This window comes from Centruroides vittatus, unplaced genomic scaffold (assembly GCF_030686945.1).
Source record: "Centruroides vittatus isolate TY-2023 unplaced genomic scaffold, ASM3068694v2 contig_371, whole genome shotgun sequence".
Taxonomy (NCBI): domain Eukaryota; kingdom Metazoa; phylum Arthropoda; class Arachnida; order Scorpiones; family Buthidae; genus Centruroides; species Centruroides vittatus.
In genome coordinates this window covers 652,668-668,899 of record NW_027122194.1, presented here as the reverse complement: position 1 = coordinate 668,899, position 16,232 = coordinate 652,668, and the positions used below count along the sequence as shown (strand labels likewise).

The 16,232-nt window shown below is 29.2% G+C and overlaps 1 protein-coding gene across 3 annotated transcripts in view; it reads left to right on the top strand.

Moving 5' to 3' along the window:
• alpha-Cat (catenin alpha) overlaps positions 1–16,232 on the top strand; it is a 90,703-nt gene that overhangs the window by 60,312 nt on the left and 14,159 nt on the right. For all 3 annotated transcript variants that reach the window (XM_067270417.1, XM_067270419.1, XM_067270418.1), the window contains exons 9-15: positions 1,731–1,964; positions 2,060–2,152; positions 2,450–2,606; positions 7,324–7,524; positions 7,648–7,799; positions 13,286–13,355; positions 15,851–15,909. In XM_067270417.1, the coding sequence (XP_067126518.1) occupies positions 1,731–1,964; positions 2,060–2,152; positions 2,450–2,606; positions 7,324–7,524; positions 7,648–7,799; positions 13,286–13,355; positions 15,851–15,909 (966 nt within the window). The remainder of the gene's footprint in view (positions 1–1,730; positions 1,965–2,059; positions 2,153–2,449; positions 2,607–7,323; positions 7,525–7,647; positions 7,800–13,285; positions 13,356–15,850; positions 15,910–16,232) is intronic.

The window sequence follows — 16,232 nt, the reverse complement described above, 5'->3', positions numbered from 1 at the left end:
ATTACAAAACGGATGTGGTTTGACCAGTCTATTCCAGCTCTATTAGAAATACCTGAGGCTAAGGCGGCTGTTGTAGTAGAGCAGTCTAATCCAATGTAATGCCACATAAACGAAAAAATTCGATTCCACAAGATTTTGCCGCATTTCCCTTTAAATGTTTCTTCGAAAGCTGAAGAATTGCTTCTGCACGTTTGGCATCACATAACACATGATTCTCTGTCAATTCGATAGATTATTTTACATAAATTAGAACACTTTTTACACACATCCTGTACGTGCTGTATTCCTAACGTTACTGCTAATTTAAAACCTTTATCAATTCTGGTATCAATACCTAATTCGGAAAAGTCAGATTTGAACAATTGGAAAAACGATTGAGAGGTGCACTCAGCCCAAAATGCTTCAGAATATTATTAACCCATATATTCAGAATATATTATTAATAATATTAACCCATTTTTAACAAATTACTATTAATAAATAACTAAATTCAAAAATTAGGAGTTTTAAAAAACTCAAATTCAGTATCAATGCAAAATCTACAATTCTCCTACCGTGTCTCCACATGGGGTGTTTCAAAAAATAATTTGCATATCACGACACAATCGTCAGCAGCTTCCTCTACTTCGCAACTCGTTTAGTCATTGCATTCGAGATTACTGGAAGTGCCGCCAATTTGTATACCTAAGCTCACATTAACCAGAAATATCATCATAAGTTACACTTACGTGTTGTGGCATTACGAACAGCGACTGTTAAGAGTTTTGATAAGTTCACAAGCACTTTCAATAACATACAGTTACCATCTTCAGGTGAAAATCAAATACAACAGTTTTTTTATTTCTAAGCTTTCAAACTGCTTGTTGATTTGAACGAAGAGGCTAGATGGAACACCAATTTAAATTGGAATGTAGTTCGAAAATATTTTGAACAGGAAAAGAAATGAGGTAGAATTCACAAACAGTGGTTGCTATGCAACACTGTATCTCCAGAAATGCAGATTATAATGCTTAAATAACGTAGTCCACATTTGAGGGATTTCTAGAGTTGTTGCGTTGCATGGTGTTAGAGTTGATATATAAAGGTTCTCCCAAATAAATAGTTCTTTTTGATTGTTACATCCTTTTAATAATTTTGTTTTGTCCCAGAGAGGCTGATAGTCCTGATCAATGACTTATGGCATAAAGGAAACAACAATTGGAGATTTACCATTTTCAATCTTTTTGAAGTATGAAATGTTCTGAAATATATTTGTTCTGTGCTTATTACAGTGTTATTTATAAATAAAAAAGCATGTGCTATTATCAGTTATAAAATTGCAATATATTATCTTTAGTTTTTTAAAGTAGAAATAATAATTAATTTTACAAATAAAACATTTGAGGAAAATATTTATTTTGTAGAAAGAAATAAATTTCTAAATCTATTATATATACCAATAATGGAAAAGCATTCTTTATTTTCTCTTCAGAAAATAATATTGAATGAAAATCAGTTTTTTATTTTCTAAACGAATCTCATTTATTGCTTGATTTTAAATCAATATTAATATGAAATTAGTACTGGATGTATAAACAAAAAAAAATACAATTAATGTATTTGAAATTGTAACTTTTGTCAAAATTCTGAGAAATTTTGTCAAAGTTACAAGATACTTAAATCATTGAAATTAAATGTGTATCTAATTCAATTTTTTAGAAGTAACTAATTGTATTTGTTTTTTCTAATAGGTTGGTAAAAAGGAATCTTCTGAATCTCTTGATAAAGCCATTGAACATATGACGCACAAAACAAAAGATTTAAGACGCCAGTTAAGAAAAGCAGTAGTTGATCATGTTTCTGATTCTTTCCTTGAAACAAGTGTGCCATTGCTTGTACTAATAGAAGCTGCAAAAGCTGGAAATGAAAGAGAAGTAGAAGAATATGCTCAAGTTTTTACAGAACATGCAAATAAATTAGTTGAAGTAATTTTTATTTTAACTGTTTGGTATATAACATATTTCAATAATAAATAGGCTTTTTTAAATTAATTTTAAAATTTAAATTATTTTCACATTAGGTTGCTAACTTAGCCTGTTCCATGTCAAATAATGAGGAAGGTGTAAAAATGGTTCGATTTGCTGCTTTCCAAATAGAAGGTCTCTGTCCACAGGTAATGCAATAAAAGTAATAACAGAACTTTTGTAGTTTGTCATTTTACAGCAATATTTTTACTTCAAAAAATTGTATGTAAAAAAGATTATTGGATAAATATTTTTAAAGTGTTACAAATTGTTCAAGGAGTAAAAAACTTATGGATTTCTTTTGAATCTTAAATCCAATGAATTAGCTAAAAAACAGTATAATGTTACATGAATTAAATGATCATAATAAAACTACATTTGCTAAAATTCATCAATTAAAAAATTTGACTGGCTAATTAACATATGTAATTTTATGTAATTTTTAGGTTATAAATGCTGCTCGTATTCTTGCTGCCCGACCAAAATCAAAAGTAGCACAAGAAAATATGGATGCCTTTAAAGATGCCTGGGAGAATCAAGTGAGAATACTTACAGAAGCAGTGGATGATATTACTACAATTGATGATTTCCTTGCTGTTTCAGGTAAAAAAAAATTATATGTATGTATGTATGTATAAGTGGTTTGATATCAACAGTTTTATTATAAATAAAAATAATTCTTAATTTTTTAGATTGAACAAAAACTTTTTTAACTTATTTAAATAAGTTTATAAGTTCAATAACATTAATTAATGAAATGGCCAAGGACAATAATAAATATATATAAATAATTGTCATATTAGAAAATATCTTAAAAAATAACTTTTTAAGATATTTTTATCATAACTGTACCTGCACCTGAAAAATTTTTTAAAAACATTTTTACATAATGAAGTAGACAAGTAGCTTCAAATAAAAGGTTGACTCTGCCTGTAAAGACTTTTGTTCCTAAAGTTATGAAAGAAGGATAGAATGTAAACGCATTTATTTTTTCTTCCAAATTGTGAATATTCTTTACCGTATTTACTCGAACATAAGACAATCTCGCATATAGGATGAGGTGTGACTTTCAAGATCAAAATAAAGAAAATTAGATTTAAACTTCAAGAAAAATCTTGTAAAATCGACAACATAATTTGTTCATGTAAAGCTGGACAGTCGGGAACCTTTTTTGCCAATTCTTAACAGCCAAATTTACTCTTTGTTGATTACACTTATGAGTTTCTTCGAATTCCGGTTTCCAAGTAATCATCTGTTTTCAAGTGGGAATGAATTAAAACTTATATTGGGCTTCTGTGTAATTTTGGAATTCAATTCAAAAGCTTTGCTTTTCCTATTTCTATTCATCTTTACTCCTGACAATACACAAGGAGGATTCAAACGACCCTGATAAAATACTTTTTGTTTTTAAACACCATAGGGTGAGCATCTGCTAAAAAATATGAATACACAGTCACAAAAATTATTGCAAAAATGCAAAAACTCCTTTGCTCGCACGTATAAGACGACCTAGGTTTTTGAAGCAGTGAAAAATGGATAAAAACCTCATCTTATATGCGAGTAAATATGGTATATATGAGCATTAATTGTTATATTTGAATAACTGGTATGAACACAATACATATATATTGAAATTTCTTATAATCACTGTAAAGAATTTAAGTTATTAAATATTAATTGTTTTATTTTAAGAATAAGTTAAAAGCATTATATTTTCTTTACTTTTTGGAAAGATGTAGAGAATCAATAGTATGGATAATTATAATTATCATTGATAAAATTTTTCAGAGAAAAAATTTTGCAAAAATTTTTTATCTACAGTGAAATTTATTTTCATTTAGAAAATAACTACAACTTTAAGAGAAGTAAATTAACATTTATTTAAAATGTTAATGACTCTTTAATGAACATATTATTATTTTCTAAAAAGAAACAAAAAATACTTGTTTGCTATTATCAAAAGAAATCTTACTTTAAATCTAAAAAGAAATTTGTCCTTGTTTTTTGTCACAGAAGTCTTTATGCATTTCAATAATAAAAGGTAAAAATAATGAAAGCCACAAAAACACAGCAGCTTTAAATGTTTAATTATATATATGTTACCGGCCAAACTAGTTTATCCTATGTGTGTCAGGCCAAACTGATTTAGAATTATTATTCAAGTATATTAATGGTTAAAATAAAATTAAAAGGCAATCAATCAGATGAACAATATTTATTCAAACACAGTCTACTTAATTATAAAAAACGGGGTTAATATTACCCTAGGTATCGAAGATGGTGGCTCGTCTCCGATTCCAGCAATCAGAAGACAGGGAACAGTGGGGATGCGCGTTCTAACCTAACCTAACCTATTCTAATAAATTACCATAATTATTAGAATAGGTTAGGTTACCATTAAGCCATGCACTTTTAAAGGTAATTAACTTTCGAAAATATTTTCAAAAATTCAAACAAAATAATAAAAATAACTTTTAGAGTCAAACTAAAATTAAAATTGAACTTATTTGTGCTTCTTAGCATAACATATAAAAAATTTTATCTTTTATTTATTTTTATAGGGTGTACTGTGGTGGCATTTCGAATTACACAAAATAATTTTTTTTTTTTTTTACCACTGGCACTTATTTATAGTATGTAAATCAGTTTGGCCTGAAATCAGGTTTGGCCGGTAACATATATATATCACAATCTCAATTACTTGACAAAGTAATTCAGATTAAACTTTTAGATAGGAAAAAATTATCATACTCCATAATATAGCTAGAAATATAGTGTGTGAACACTTCAGTTTCACACACTATATTTCTATAAAAAGGCCACATGAAAATTGAGCACAGAAAAACTCCATTGTCATAAATATGTACATGGAGAAATTCTCCATATACATTATGGTATATAACAACAAATACCATAATAATTTTCATGTAAGGGTGAAGATGTTTGCACAGCATTTGGGATTTTTTTAACCATGTTTTTAACAGTTGGCTGAGAGAGTTAAAATGACAGCCTACCACTCTGAGAGAACCAGGATCAAATTCAGGTGAGCAACACTCCAGGTATTTTCATGTGACCTGTCTCTTGCCACTTGGCCTAGTTCAGCCACTCCCATTGTAGGCCTGGCCAAACCTACTGTAGGTTTGATGAAAAGACATTTCTAGTGCTGTAGGGAGGAGAGTCCAAAAAGAAGCCTCAATGTGCATGTGCATTACAATGCAATGTACCAATATAAGGACATATGGTGTCACTCTTATAAGAGACTCATTCAAGAAAGAGCCATATTAAGAAAAAGATTTGTAAAGTACTATTTTTTTTTAGTATCTTAGGAAACCGACTATAATTACGGTCGGTGAAACTTCCGTTAACCTAACGGGTACTTTACGCGGATTCGAGATTAGTTTGTCAGGCCTGGGCTTTTAAGCGTGCACCGAAAAATTAGTAATAATAACGATAAATATCAAGTCAGATCAAAAGTTCAAATATATTTAATTAGCAACTAGAATGTACTACGTACAAGTATCAATAATCCAAACCAAATTTATTAATGAAAATCAACAAGTCAACCCGACAATAAACTCAGCTACTTAGCTTAACTTAATAGTAATTCCCCTTGAAATTCGACAATCAAATACTTAGAAACTATGAACAATATCTCTTACTAATTAAACATCTATCCATCACCTCACTATATGAAGAAACTATTTCCTCAATCCTTTCGATATCGTCAAATCGTCAATCGAACTCCTCTTTAACACCTTGGATCATCCAATTATCAATCTGGACTTTTATCAGAAAATACTTTGCTTTCGAATCTACCTCGCTCTCAACGTCGCCTCGATTTTGAATTCACCTCGGTTTGGAAATCACCTCTCCTTCTTCGGTTAACGTACGGGTTTTATACTGTGAGGTGATGTCACACTTGAGCTGGGTTACTCCCTTTATTTACATACTTAGTTGCTAACATTAACTTTCTTTTCTGGCAGCTTTAAGTTTCCGACAAAGCTTATAAACCGTTTACAAAATATTTATCATAATTTTCTGGGATGTTTAAGACGGTTTATCAAGTATTTCTCTACTAGTGATTGTGGGGACTCCCCCCTCCATTTTTTTTTTCTGCGGACTGTTACTTCCGCCGGGCAGCGCAAGTGCGCAAGATTTTTCCTACGGCGCTTATTTCTCCGTGAGTTGTTTTATCTTCATTTTTCATTACTAACAAGAGAGTGGTGGGGAACCTTCGTCCTAAATAAACATAAACCCCAAACAAAAGATAATAAAACGGAAATAATAATAATAAAATAAAAATAACGTTCGGACTCAGTTCCTTACAGATTTACTACACTTCAATGCACATATTCAATATTCATAATTTGTTGATGGTTTAATAAAAGTTTTTAAATAAATACAGTGGTACCTCAGTACTTGAACTTAATTTGTTTTGGAAGTCTGAGTACTAAATGGATTTTTCCCATAAAGAATAGTGTAAATTAGATTAATCTGTTCCAGACTCTGGAGTCTGGAACACATCAATTTAATTTAAAAATCATTTTAACAAGAATTTAACACATTTAACAAGAAGTTTACAAGCCTAGTATGCATAAATCATTAAAAAAACAACCAAAAAATACACATATGCAATACAGAGTAGTAAAATATGTCTGTTGAAAAAGCTATGCATGATTTAAACTGACTACATTGTTTAATATTTTTGCATGTCTCAGCATTTACACTGTTGCATATACTTGTCAATTATTAATAATGCTCTTAGCATGGTCTGTTTTATTTGAACAACCTTTAAAATTGCTTGATTTTGAAACTTTATTAATTTAAGCTATTGTTTTAGTGGTGAGTTTTGTATGAGTTTTTAACTTATTGTTTAAGATGATCTAATTTATTTATTTAATTTTTTTTTTCCTTTGAAAAAAGAAAATGTCTTTTAATGAAATTTTTAATTATTTGTATTTTTCATAGAAAGTTTCCAGTCTGTTTACAGTTATGTTCTTAATGGCTGAACAAACAATGTTGTTGTATTGTATCAATAATCATTTTTATTATAAAAAAAATATTTAAATAACAAATATAATGATTAAATCAATGTAATTAAAAATTTTAAAGAAATGTAGTCTATAATTAAAATTAAAAATAAGAACTACAGCAAAATCAGTTTTTCTAAATGTATTCAAGAATAATTATTTTGTGAATAAATCAAAAATTCAGACTGAATTTGTAAAAATAAATTATTCAAATTTGAAACTTTAATTATAACTTAAAAATTATTTGTATTTGATTTAAAACTGCTTCTATTTGATATTTTTCTCTTTAGAAAGTCATATTCTTGAAGATGTGAATAAATGTGTCTTGGCACTCCAAGAGGGCGATGCAGATACACTAGATAGAACTGCAGGAGCAATAAGAGGAAGATCAGCAAGAGTTTGTAATGTTGTAACAACTGAAATGGATAATTATGAACCAGGAATTTATACAGATGGAGTTTTGAAAGCTGTTGCAGTACTCAGGGAACAAGGTAATGATGATGATGATAATGATGGTAATAATGATTTATGAACTAAAATTTGGAACATGAAAAATTTATTAAATTAATTTTAAATTGAGAAAGAGATTTTCATTATTATATGAAATGTTCCAGTTATGCCTAATTTTGCTGAAAGAGTAGAAGCAGCTGTTGAAGCACTAGGATCAAGCTCAGCTAAAGAATTAGATGAAAATGAATTTATTGATGCTTCACGATTGGTATATGATGGTGTTCGGGAAATTCGAAGAGCAGTTTTAATGAATAGGGTAAGAATTTATTTGTTTTAAATAATAAACTTTAGTTAATGTTTTTTTTTAAATAAAATCTTAAATAATATGGCTAAAGTAGAAAATTTCAATCATTTTTGGAATTAAGATATTTTCTCTTAAGGAGCACATAGATGATATTTTGATAATGTAAAACTAAAACTATAGTTGAGGTGTCTGGTTGTAAATAACTGTAAGTGACATTTCTTAAATTTTATAGGAGCACATGCTGAATATTTAGAAAATTAATGCAACTGAACTATGTGAAATATACAATTTTTTATGTTATTTAAGAAAATGACTACTATTAATAATAATTCCTCAAAAGATTGTCTAATATTTTTTATTCATGAATTAAAATGCATTTGAACAAACAAGTGCAGTCTTTTATCTTCAGATACCATTGCATCATTTTCACATGTAAATGGTTACAATGTTATCTTAATCATCATGACTATACAATGATTTGTAGTACAAATGGTAAGTTTTGGGTATCCATTGCATGCAAAACATAACATTTGTCAATTTTGACTTGTCAGGTAGATGGGCACTATCATATTTCAAAGGTATAGTTTTCCTAAATGATTCCAAAATGTCAGATGGTCTACCTTTCTTCCTCGGAGAAATCTCACGAAGAGGACTGTAGTAGTTTTTAGAAATGAGCATATCATTTGGATTATCTGAAAAAAAATAATCTCACAGCATTGTATATACCAAATTGTCCATTCTCAAACACACCAGTTTGGTGAAAGTAATTTTTTATGTTTGACACATAAGAAAATCATCACTGGTCATAATATGTACTTTGGACATCTTGTAACATCATATTTTAAGTATATTAATCTATTCATTAGATGAATAGACGTACTACTGGCAATGTATAATTCTCTACTACAGCAAAGTCTTAATCTGATGGCAGCATAGTATGGCCAACTTGAGGAAATATATGCTCAATAGTTTTAAATTACATTAAGTCAACAATGATGACCAAGTTACAATAATTGTCTGGTTTTTATTCTGACCACAACAGTTATCAAAAATGGCTATAAGTTTTGAACCAAAAAAATATGTAGTGTTAAATGTTTCAAGATGCAACTTGCAACTTCATCAGCTCTTCTACTAATCTCAAAAGTAAAAATTAGCTTGGTTGTTTGAGCAAGGGTGAATGCTGAAATTAAAACAGAATACCTTCTTATAAAATATTGTACCAGTGGGCAATTTAGGCATAGGCAGAGCCTGCTGAAGATCAAAAATAAGTTTGATCATTGCCTAGCATGATCAAACTTATTTTTGATCTTTAGGAGAAACAGGAGCGATAAAAACTGCTAGTTCCATAGCAGTTTTTATCGCTCTTGTTTCTCCTCAAGCTGAGAAAGTGCTTCCAAGTTTGGTCATATTTTGTTTTTTCTATTGTAATGTGAAGAGAATTATATTCATGACATGTCAGACTTAGGTAATTTAAACAAAATGTTGAATTGTTCAGTGAAAATTCTGTGAAATTTATTATGTGAAAAATGCATTGTTCTGGCAATTTCACATTCAATTTGAAATCTGTCATGATATGACTCAATTGTATAGTCCATATCATTAATAATTTTTCTTGGTTCATTTTATGAGAATAATAATTTATGTAAGTCAGGAGGTGGTTTATGAAAGTTGTTACTTCTTTCACCACCTTATCACTACTTTCTTGGATCATTTGAGTGCTTGTCCCTCCTGCCAGAGGAGGGAACAACATTTCTTTTCTTCAAACTTACCACAATGTTCTCTACTTGACCTCTGTCTTTGAAGAGTTAGATATTCAAAAATGCAATTTTACATAATCGATTTTATTTCCAAAACTAGTTTGATCAGAATATTTTACTGTATGGACATGTCTTAAAGGTGAGTGAGTTTTGTCTGATGTTCATTTTTTCATAACTCCAAATAATCAAATTATTTATTATTTATTTGATAAGCATTTTGAGCATTAAAATTTCCTGTTCCAAAAGTCTTTAAAAAGTGTTCTTTCTGTTTTCTTCCTTTGTTGTTGAAATATTTAAGATTTCAGTTGCAATTTGGGCCAGGTATTTATCCTTCAATATGTCTTTCTCTTTCACTGTTTAAAAAAGAGGATCCTGCTATGTTGGTAGTGGTAGTTACCAAATCCTGTGAAAATAAGGAAAAATTCAAGTATTTCATGTAAACAATGATAACTGAAAAACTTACTTCTTAAACATTAGTATTATTGCAGCCAAATTTTTACTAATAGGCAACTTAACAACCTCTGAAACATTACACAAAGGAATTAAAGTAAGAAAAAATTTAATGTAATAATCATAATATTAAACAATGATGATACATGATATATTATGTTAAGTATGTTTGTAACTTATGTATGGCATGTAATGAATGTAAATAATATCAACTGCAGTAGTACTATTTACATGCACAAGTTACATTTTAGGTTATGAAGTTTACTTATTTGATAATCACTGAGTCTTCTGAACTATTGTAATTTACTGATTTCTGTGTAGTCTGATCTTTATCTGAATCATCAAAATCAGTTTTATTGTTTTCAAAAGCAGTTGTTGAATGTTGTTGCTTTCTTGCTGCTGCAATATTACACTATACTTTCTTCTTGGTGTCATTTTCTCTTAGATAACATTATGGATATGAAGATTTTTGCACATATTACTTTTATGAGTTGATATAACACTGCCACCTGTTGGTGTATTTATGAACTATATGAACAAACACCTGTTCTCAGTTAAATGAGTTTTTTTTTTAAACTCTTTCCATCCTGTGGGCACTAAGAATGCCTCTTTTAGCAGGCCCATTATGGATTTGGTCAGGCCCACAATGGGGCGACTGGGCCTGACCAAACCCATGAGGGATGGGAGACATATCTGAACAGACCACCCCCCTGAAAAATTCCTGGGGATTTCTCAACTCATTAGGATTTGATCCCCGATCCCCCAGAGCAGTAGGCTGCCACCTTGACTGCTTGGCCGTCCAGCCGTCTTAAACAAGGTTTAGGTATGGTTATTTTCAATTTCACTAAAAATGTCATTATTATTACACCCTAATGACTCCTCTATTTTAATAAATTACATTTTTCTAAACAACCTTTTACTCTTTTTAACACCTTCCGGTCCGTTTCTTTTTAAATTTTTTAAATTAATTATGTTTAATTACATTAAAAATATTAAAAACGAAAAAAAAACGAAAGAAATGTGTTAATTTTGAAGAAAAAGCTTCAAAGTACAATTTCCTTTTTCTCGCCTTAGCGCGAAACTTGACACCGATGAGTCATTGTTTACACAGCTGGATGACCTTGAGAACAGCTGGTGTCCTGTTTCGCGGGACATTCTGGTGAAACTCTCGGGAAGAGAAGGGTAAAAAGTAGGTGAATACTAGATGGCGGGATATTTCAAAACTTTTTTTTTAATTACGATTTTAATTGATATTTCCGACCCCACCCCCGACTTAATTAAACGTAATTATAAAAAAATCTATTAATTAAAAAAATTAAACTATTGGATGTTGTTTTTTACATCAGAAAATAGCTTTAAATAACTTTACCGAAGTAAAATCGGCGTGCTAGAACTTTAGAAGGATGAATAAAGTTCCATAAAAAAATCCCATAAAAAACAATTAAGCATTAATCGCGCATCATTAAGGGTTAATTAAAATCGCAATAAAATTTTTTCGCGCGGGAAAAAATTTTTCAAAAAATTTGGGGACTGAAAAAACATCCGAAAATTCAAAAAAAAAATTTTTTTTTGCCGATTTTTTTTCTCCGAGGGTCTAAAACACCATTTTCTGTGTAACGCTATCTATGTAAACAGCTCGAACTGAGTTCGATTGCGGGTACGTTAATAATGTTTAAAAAATTTATGATGAACTTATGATAAAAATTGCTTAGATTATCATAATATAAATAACACATTTGATTTAATAGAGCATTATGAGCATTTAATAACCAATAAATATAAAAATTTTATTGTAGCATATATAAATCAGTAGTCATGTTGTAAATGACAAGTTAACACGTTCATGGCGTCAGTAGATAAATGTTTAGGCAGCTGCTGGGCATTACGAGTGATGGGTGACTGGTAGTCTATTTTAATACAGGGCAGCACAAGTCACCTGTGCTACGTACTATTCAATTAATATATTTTATTGCATATAATAAAATAATATCAATATATCAAGTATGATGTTTGTAGAATAATGTTATCAAAACATATGCGCCGCCCCACAGAAAAACAAGCAATTATGTCTGTAGCCCTAACTAGACATGTCCATATGAGTCACATGTGCCTCGTAATGCTGTGAACATGTTAATGTCTGCATATGTCATATTGTTCAGGCAATAAATAGTAATAGTTTGAGAAATTTATTTCAATTTAAATAATAAATTTGAATTATTTTGCATAAATTATATTGCAGATAGTAATAATAAAAAAAACAATGAAAATAACTTATATTGTTATTTGAAAAATTAATTAATTTACCAATATTTTATAAATGTAGTAAACCTAAATATTATATTTGTCTATTCCCTTGGTCTGCTAGGGAAATCTAGCTTAGACAAAACGATCTTCCCATCCCTTTGTCTTACCCCTGCAAGTTTGTGACTTGCCATCATGTGTGGAACTTCATCTGTTATATTGCATTTTATGTTATTCATGTATTAGTTTTTAGATCAAAAGAAGTTGTCTCCAGAACAATGTCATCTGGGAGGTTATTAGAAGAAATTTACACTTTTAATATACAGAAATGATACATCATTTTTTTCACCTTTGTCATTCTTTACTTTGTCTGTTATTAAAAACTTCTGAAGCCAAACATCTATCAATCTTCTCAGATAATTAGGGTAAAAAAGAATCTTTATTAAATATCTGTCTACTGTAACCTTTCCCCCAATTCCATCATTCTGCCTTATATTTTTTGTGTTTCCACCATAGAACAATTTTTTTTTATACTTATTAGACAGTAAGAATTATAATTTATAGTTTTTGTAGTATTACATGGTTTCTCGTGTTTCATAATCACAATGCCCAATTTATTTCTAGTTATTGTAATACCCAAATAATTTATTTTACAGTTATGTTCTTTTTCAATTTCAAATTGAATATCTGCATGAAATTTATTTACTTCACTAAGTCTTAATATATAGGATTCCTTCACCATATTTCTATCAAACACCAAAACAATAATTTAATTAATTAATTGTTTTTGGTACTGATCAGATACTAATATTAGTACCTGATCAGTATAATAAGTATAATTAATATTAGTACTTAATCCATAATTTGAGAATTAGTACTATAGTTGAAAAACTAATGATTATCTTGTGTAACAATTTATCTTCTGTATATAAGTTAAACTAAGCTTTAATTCTTTACTTGTATTGTTAAATATATGCCATAATCTAGAAATTGTTTTTAACTTTTATACAGTCTATTTTTTTAATAAATTTGGTTGTTAATATTTTCTAGACTGCAGAAGAATTGGATTCAGAAACTGAAATTGAATTTGAGGGAAATACATCTGAAACAAAAAGCAAATGTAAGAAATTATATTGTTTAATAAAATGTTAAATATTTTGGATTACTGCTATTTTCAGGCCTTGGAACAGATCACTATTTTTAAATTAGTCACTTTTTCCCAACTATTTTAGTGATATATCACTATTTCTCACTTTTTGTGTTGTTATGGGCAACAATATTTGTGACCCCAAGCTGTAATGTGTTAGTTACTTCATTAATTAACATTTAAATACTTAAATTGTGATGCCCGTAACACCTTTCTTTTGTTGCACATTGAAAAATTCATGTTATTATATGACTTTTGAGGTCTTTAAATGCTAGTGTAACAAAATTACCAATTAAATTTTTTTCAAGTTTGTTAATATTTTATGAACATTGGAAAGTTTATTAAGGGACAATTTAATAAATCTATAGCTTTTTAAGACTTCAAGATTTATTGATGAATAATAAATAAAAACAGTGTTTTACCTTTCCAGCTTGTTATGTATATAACATGGGAAAATATTGGAATTGTGTCTTATTTGATCCTTTGAGGTTTTTGCAAATCTCCATGTTTTGAGATCTCCTGAATCTAAAAATGACAAAAAAAAAAAAAATTGTGTGTGTTGGCATCTGTTTTGTTTAATATCTCACAATGGGGTAATGATTAAGAAACAAAATTTAGCTCAGTAGCTTGTATATAAAGGGCATTGATACTATTAAATTTTTGTAGTTATAGAAAGAGGTTACATGTTGTAACTAGAGTGGAATTGGACTTCTTGAATATTTTACTCATTATTAGCATTTATAGTTTTATATAAAACTCATCTCTATCCTTAAAATTAAACTATTTGCAGTTTTGTAATTATCAACAATATACGTGGTATGATCCAAAAGTTCGGGGACTGCAGTAATCTATGACAACAAAAGCATGTATTTGAAGTTACAGCGTATGAAATGATTCTATTAAATCACCTCTACGTGTTCAGGTTAATTTCACTCATGTCATGTGATTAAACCGTGAGCGCGGCTGTTTTTTTTTTCCGGAGATAGTTACCTTTGTTCTGCGACATAATAAAAGTGGAGTTTCAAGAACAACCTCCAACATTAAATTTTGTCAGCGTTTAGTTAAAACATCTATGGAGACTTTAAAATTGCTAAGAAAGGTGTACGGTGATTCTACCATGGCAAAGTCGAAATGTTGGAGGTTGTTCTTGAAATTCTACTTTTATTACATTACAGAACAAAGATAACTATCTCTGGAAAAAACAGCAGCGCTCATGGTTTAATCACATGACATGGGTGAAATTAACCTGAACACATAGAGGTGGTTTGGTAGAATCCATTTCATACACTGTAACCTCAAATACATGCTTTTGTTGTCATAGATTACTGCAGTCTCCGAACTTTTGGATTGTACCACGTAAAAGTTGTTTTTTAACAAAATCTCATAATGGACGGCATCACAAACTAATTTAAAATTTGTTTTATTATTTCATCATGTTTTTGCCAGGAAAATTATGCATTTTGTTTCTGGGTTTTTTATTTAATGAAATATCTTGTTTTAAGTTTTAATAATTCTGCGACTCTGAAAAATTTTTTCTAATTAATAATTTTGATCAATTAAAAATTTAACTTTGTAAAATTTAAGAAGATAACTCATTAGAAAGAGAGTGAAAAATTAGAAAGAAAAATTGCTTAAATATCCAGGCAGTTTTTCTTTCAATTTTTTTAGAGAGACACATGCTGTATATCTTCTACTGGATGCCTCCTGCTTATCGGCCCAGTACTTATTAGCCTACAGTTATGCTCTACAAAAGAATAAAGAAACCGAGTAAAGAACAGATCAAAATATACAGATGTAGCAAAGGATAATTAATGACCGCTTTTGCTAATTTTGGTCAACCGACTCATATTTGACAAACACAAACTAAACCGGAATTCATAAATTCCCTAGTTTTGGTTTTGCCAGAGACTATAGTCTATTTGAGTCTTTGCTGTGAGGCTGCATTTATGCAAATCTGAGAAGAGGGAAAAACACATGAAAACAAAGTTTTTGGACCAGAATTTTGCAATTGCAACACTATTTATGCAGAAGTGAGAAATGCACACAAATGTTTAGACCCTGTGTAAACATTAGTTCTAAATTATGCCGCTGCTGCAAACAATACCAATAACCGGAACACTGTTAGTTGTATTTTCCAGTCATAATTACAAATTATGGTTGCTTTATTCGTAATTACTGTTAGTTAATAATGAAAATAAGTTATTGTCTTTTAAATAAAAGAAAATGTTCTCAAACTAAATTATAACGTCAAATGAAACAAAACTCATAAACCTAAAGTAACAATCAGACTTCACTCCTTACAAATAATGTATATCATCATGGTCAATTAATTTTTATATCAGTCACTTTTTCCTTGCTGGGAGTTATTATTCTCACTTATTTTGAAGTAATTTTCTGTTCCAAGGCCTGTATTTTACTAATAACTAATTAATTTGTTGGAATCTAATATTCTTGAAATTTTTTAACAGCGAGTGCTCATACTGATTATGATGAATATCCAGAAATAAGTGGAATCAATAACACAAGAGTAAGCTGTAGTTATAATTTATTTAATGTAATATATAATAATAGTGTTAGATGTTGTTTAACAGTATTATGAATTATTTTCATTCATTTTATATGAGAATGTGAATTATTAGTAATGGATCTTAAAAATGTCCCATGTTTTATGACTTTATTTTTTACTTATTCATTAAAAAGTTAAGATAATAATTTCAACTATTTTATTTGCTAAAATTTAGACTTTAATGTTTTTGTATACATGTTTGATATAATGAATTGTTTAATGACTAAATTATAATTATTTGATTTATAAAATATTTAAAGTAAAAAATGCTCATATTTAGAATT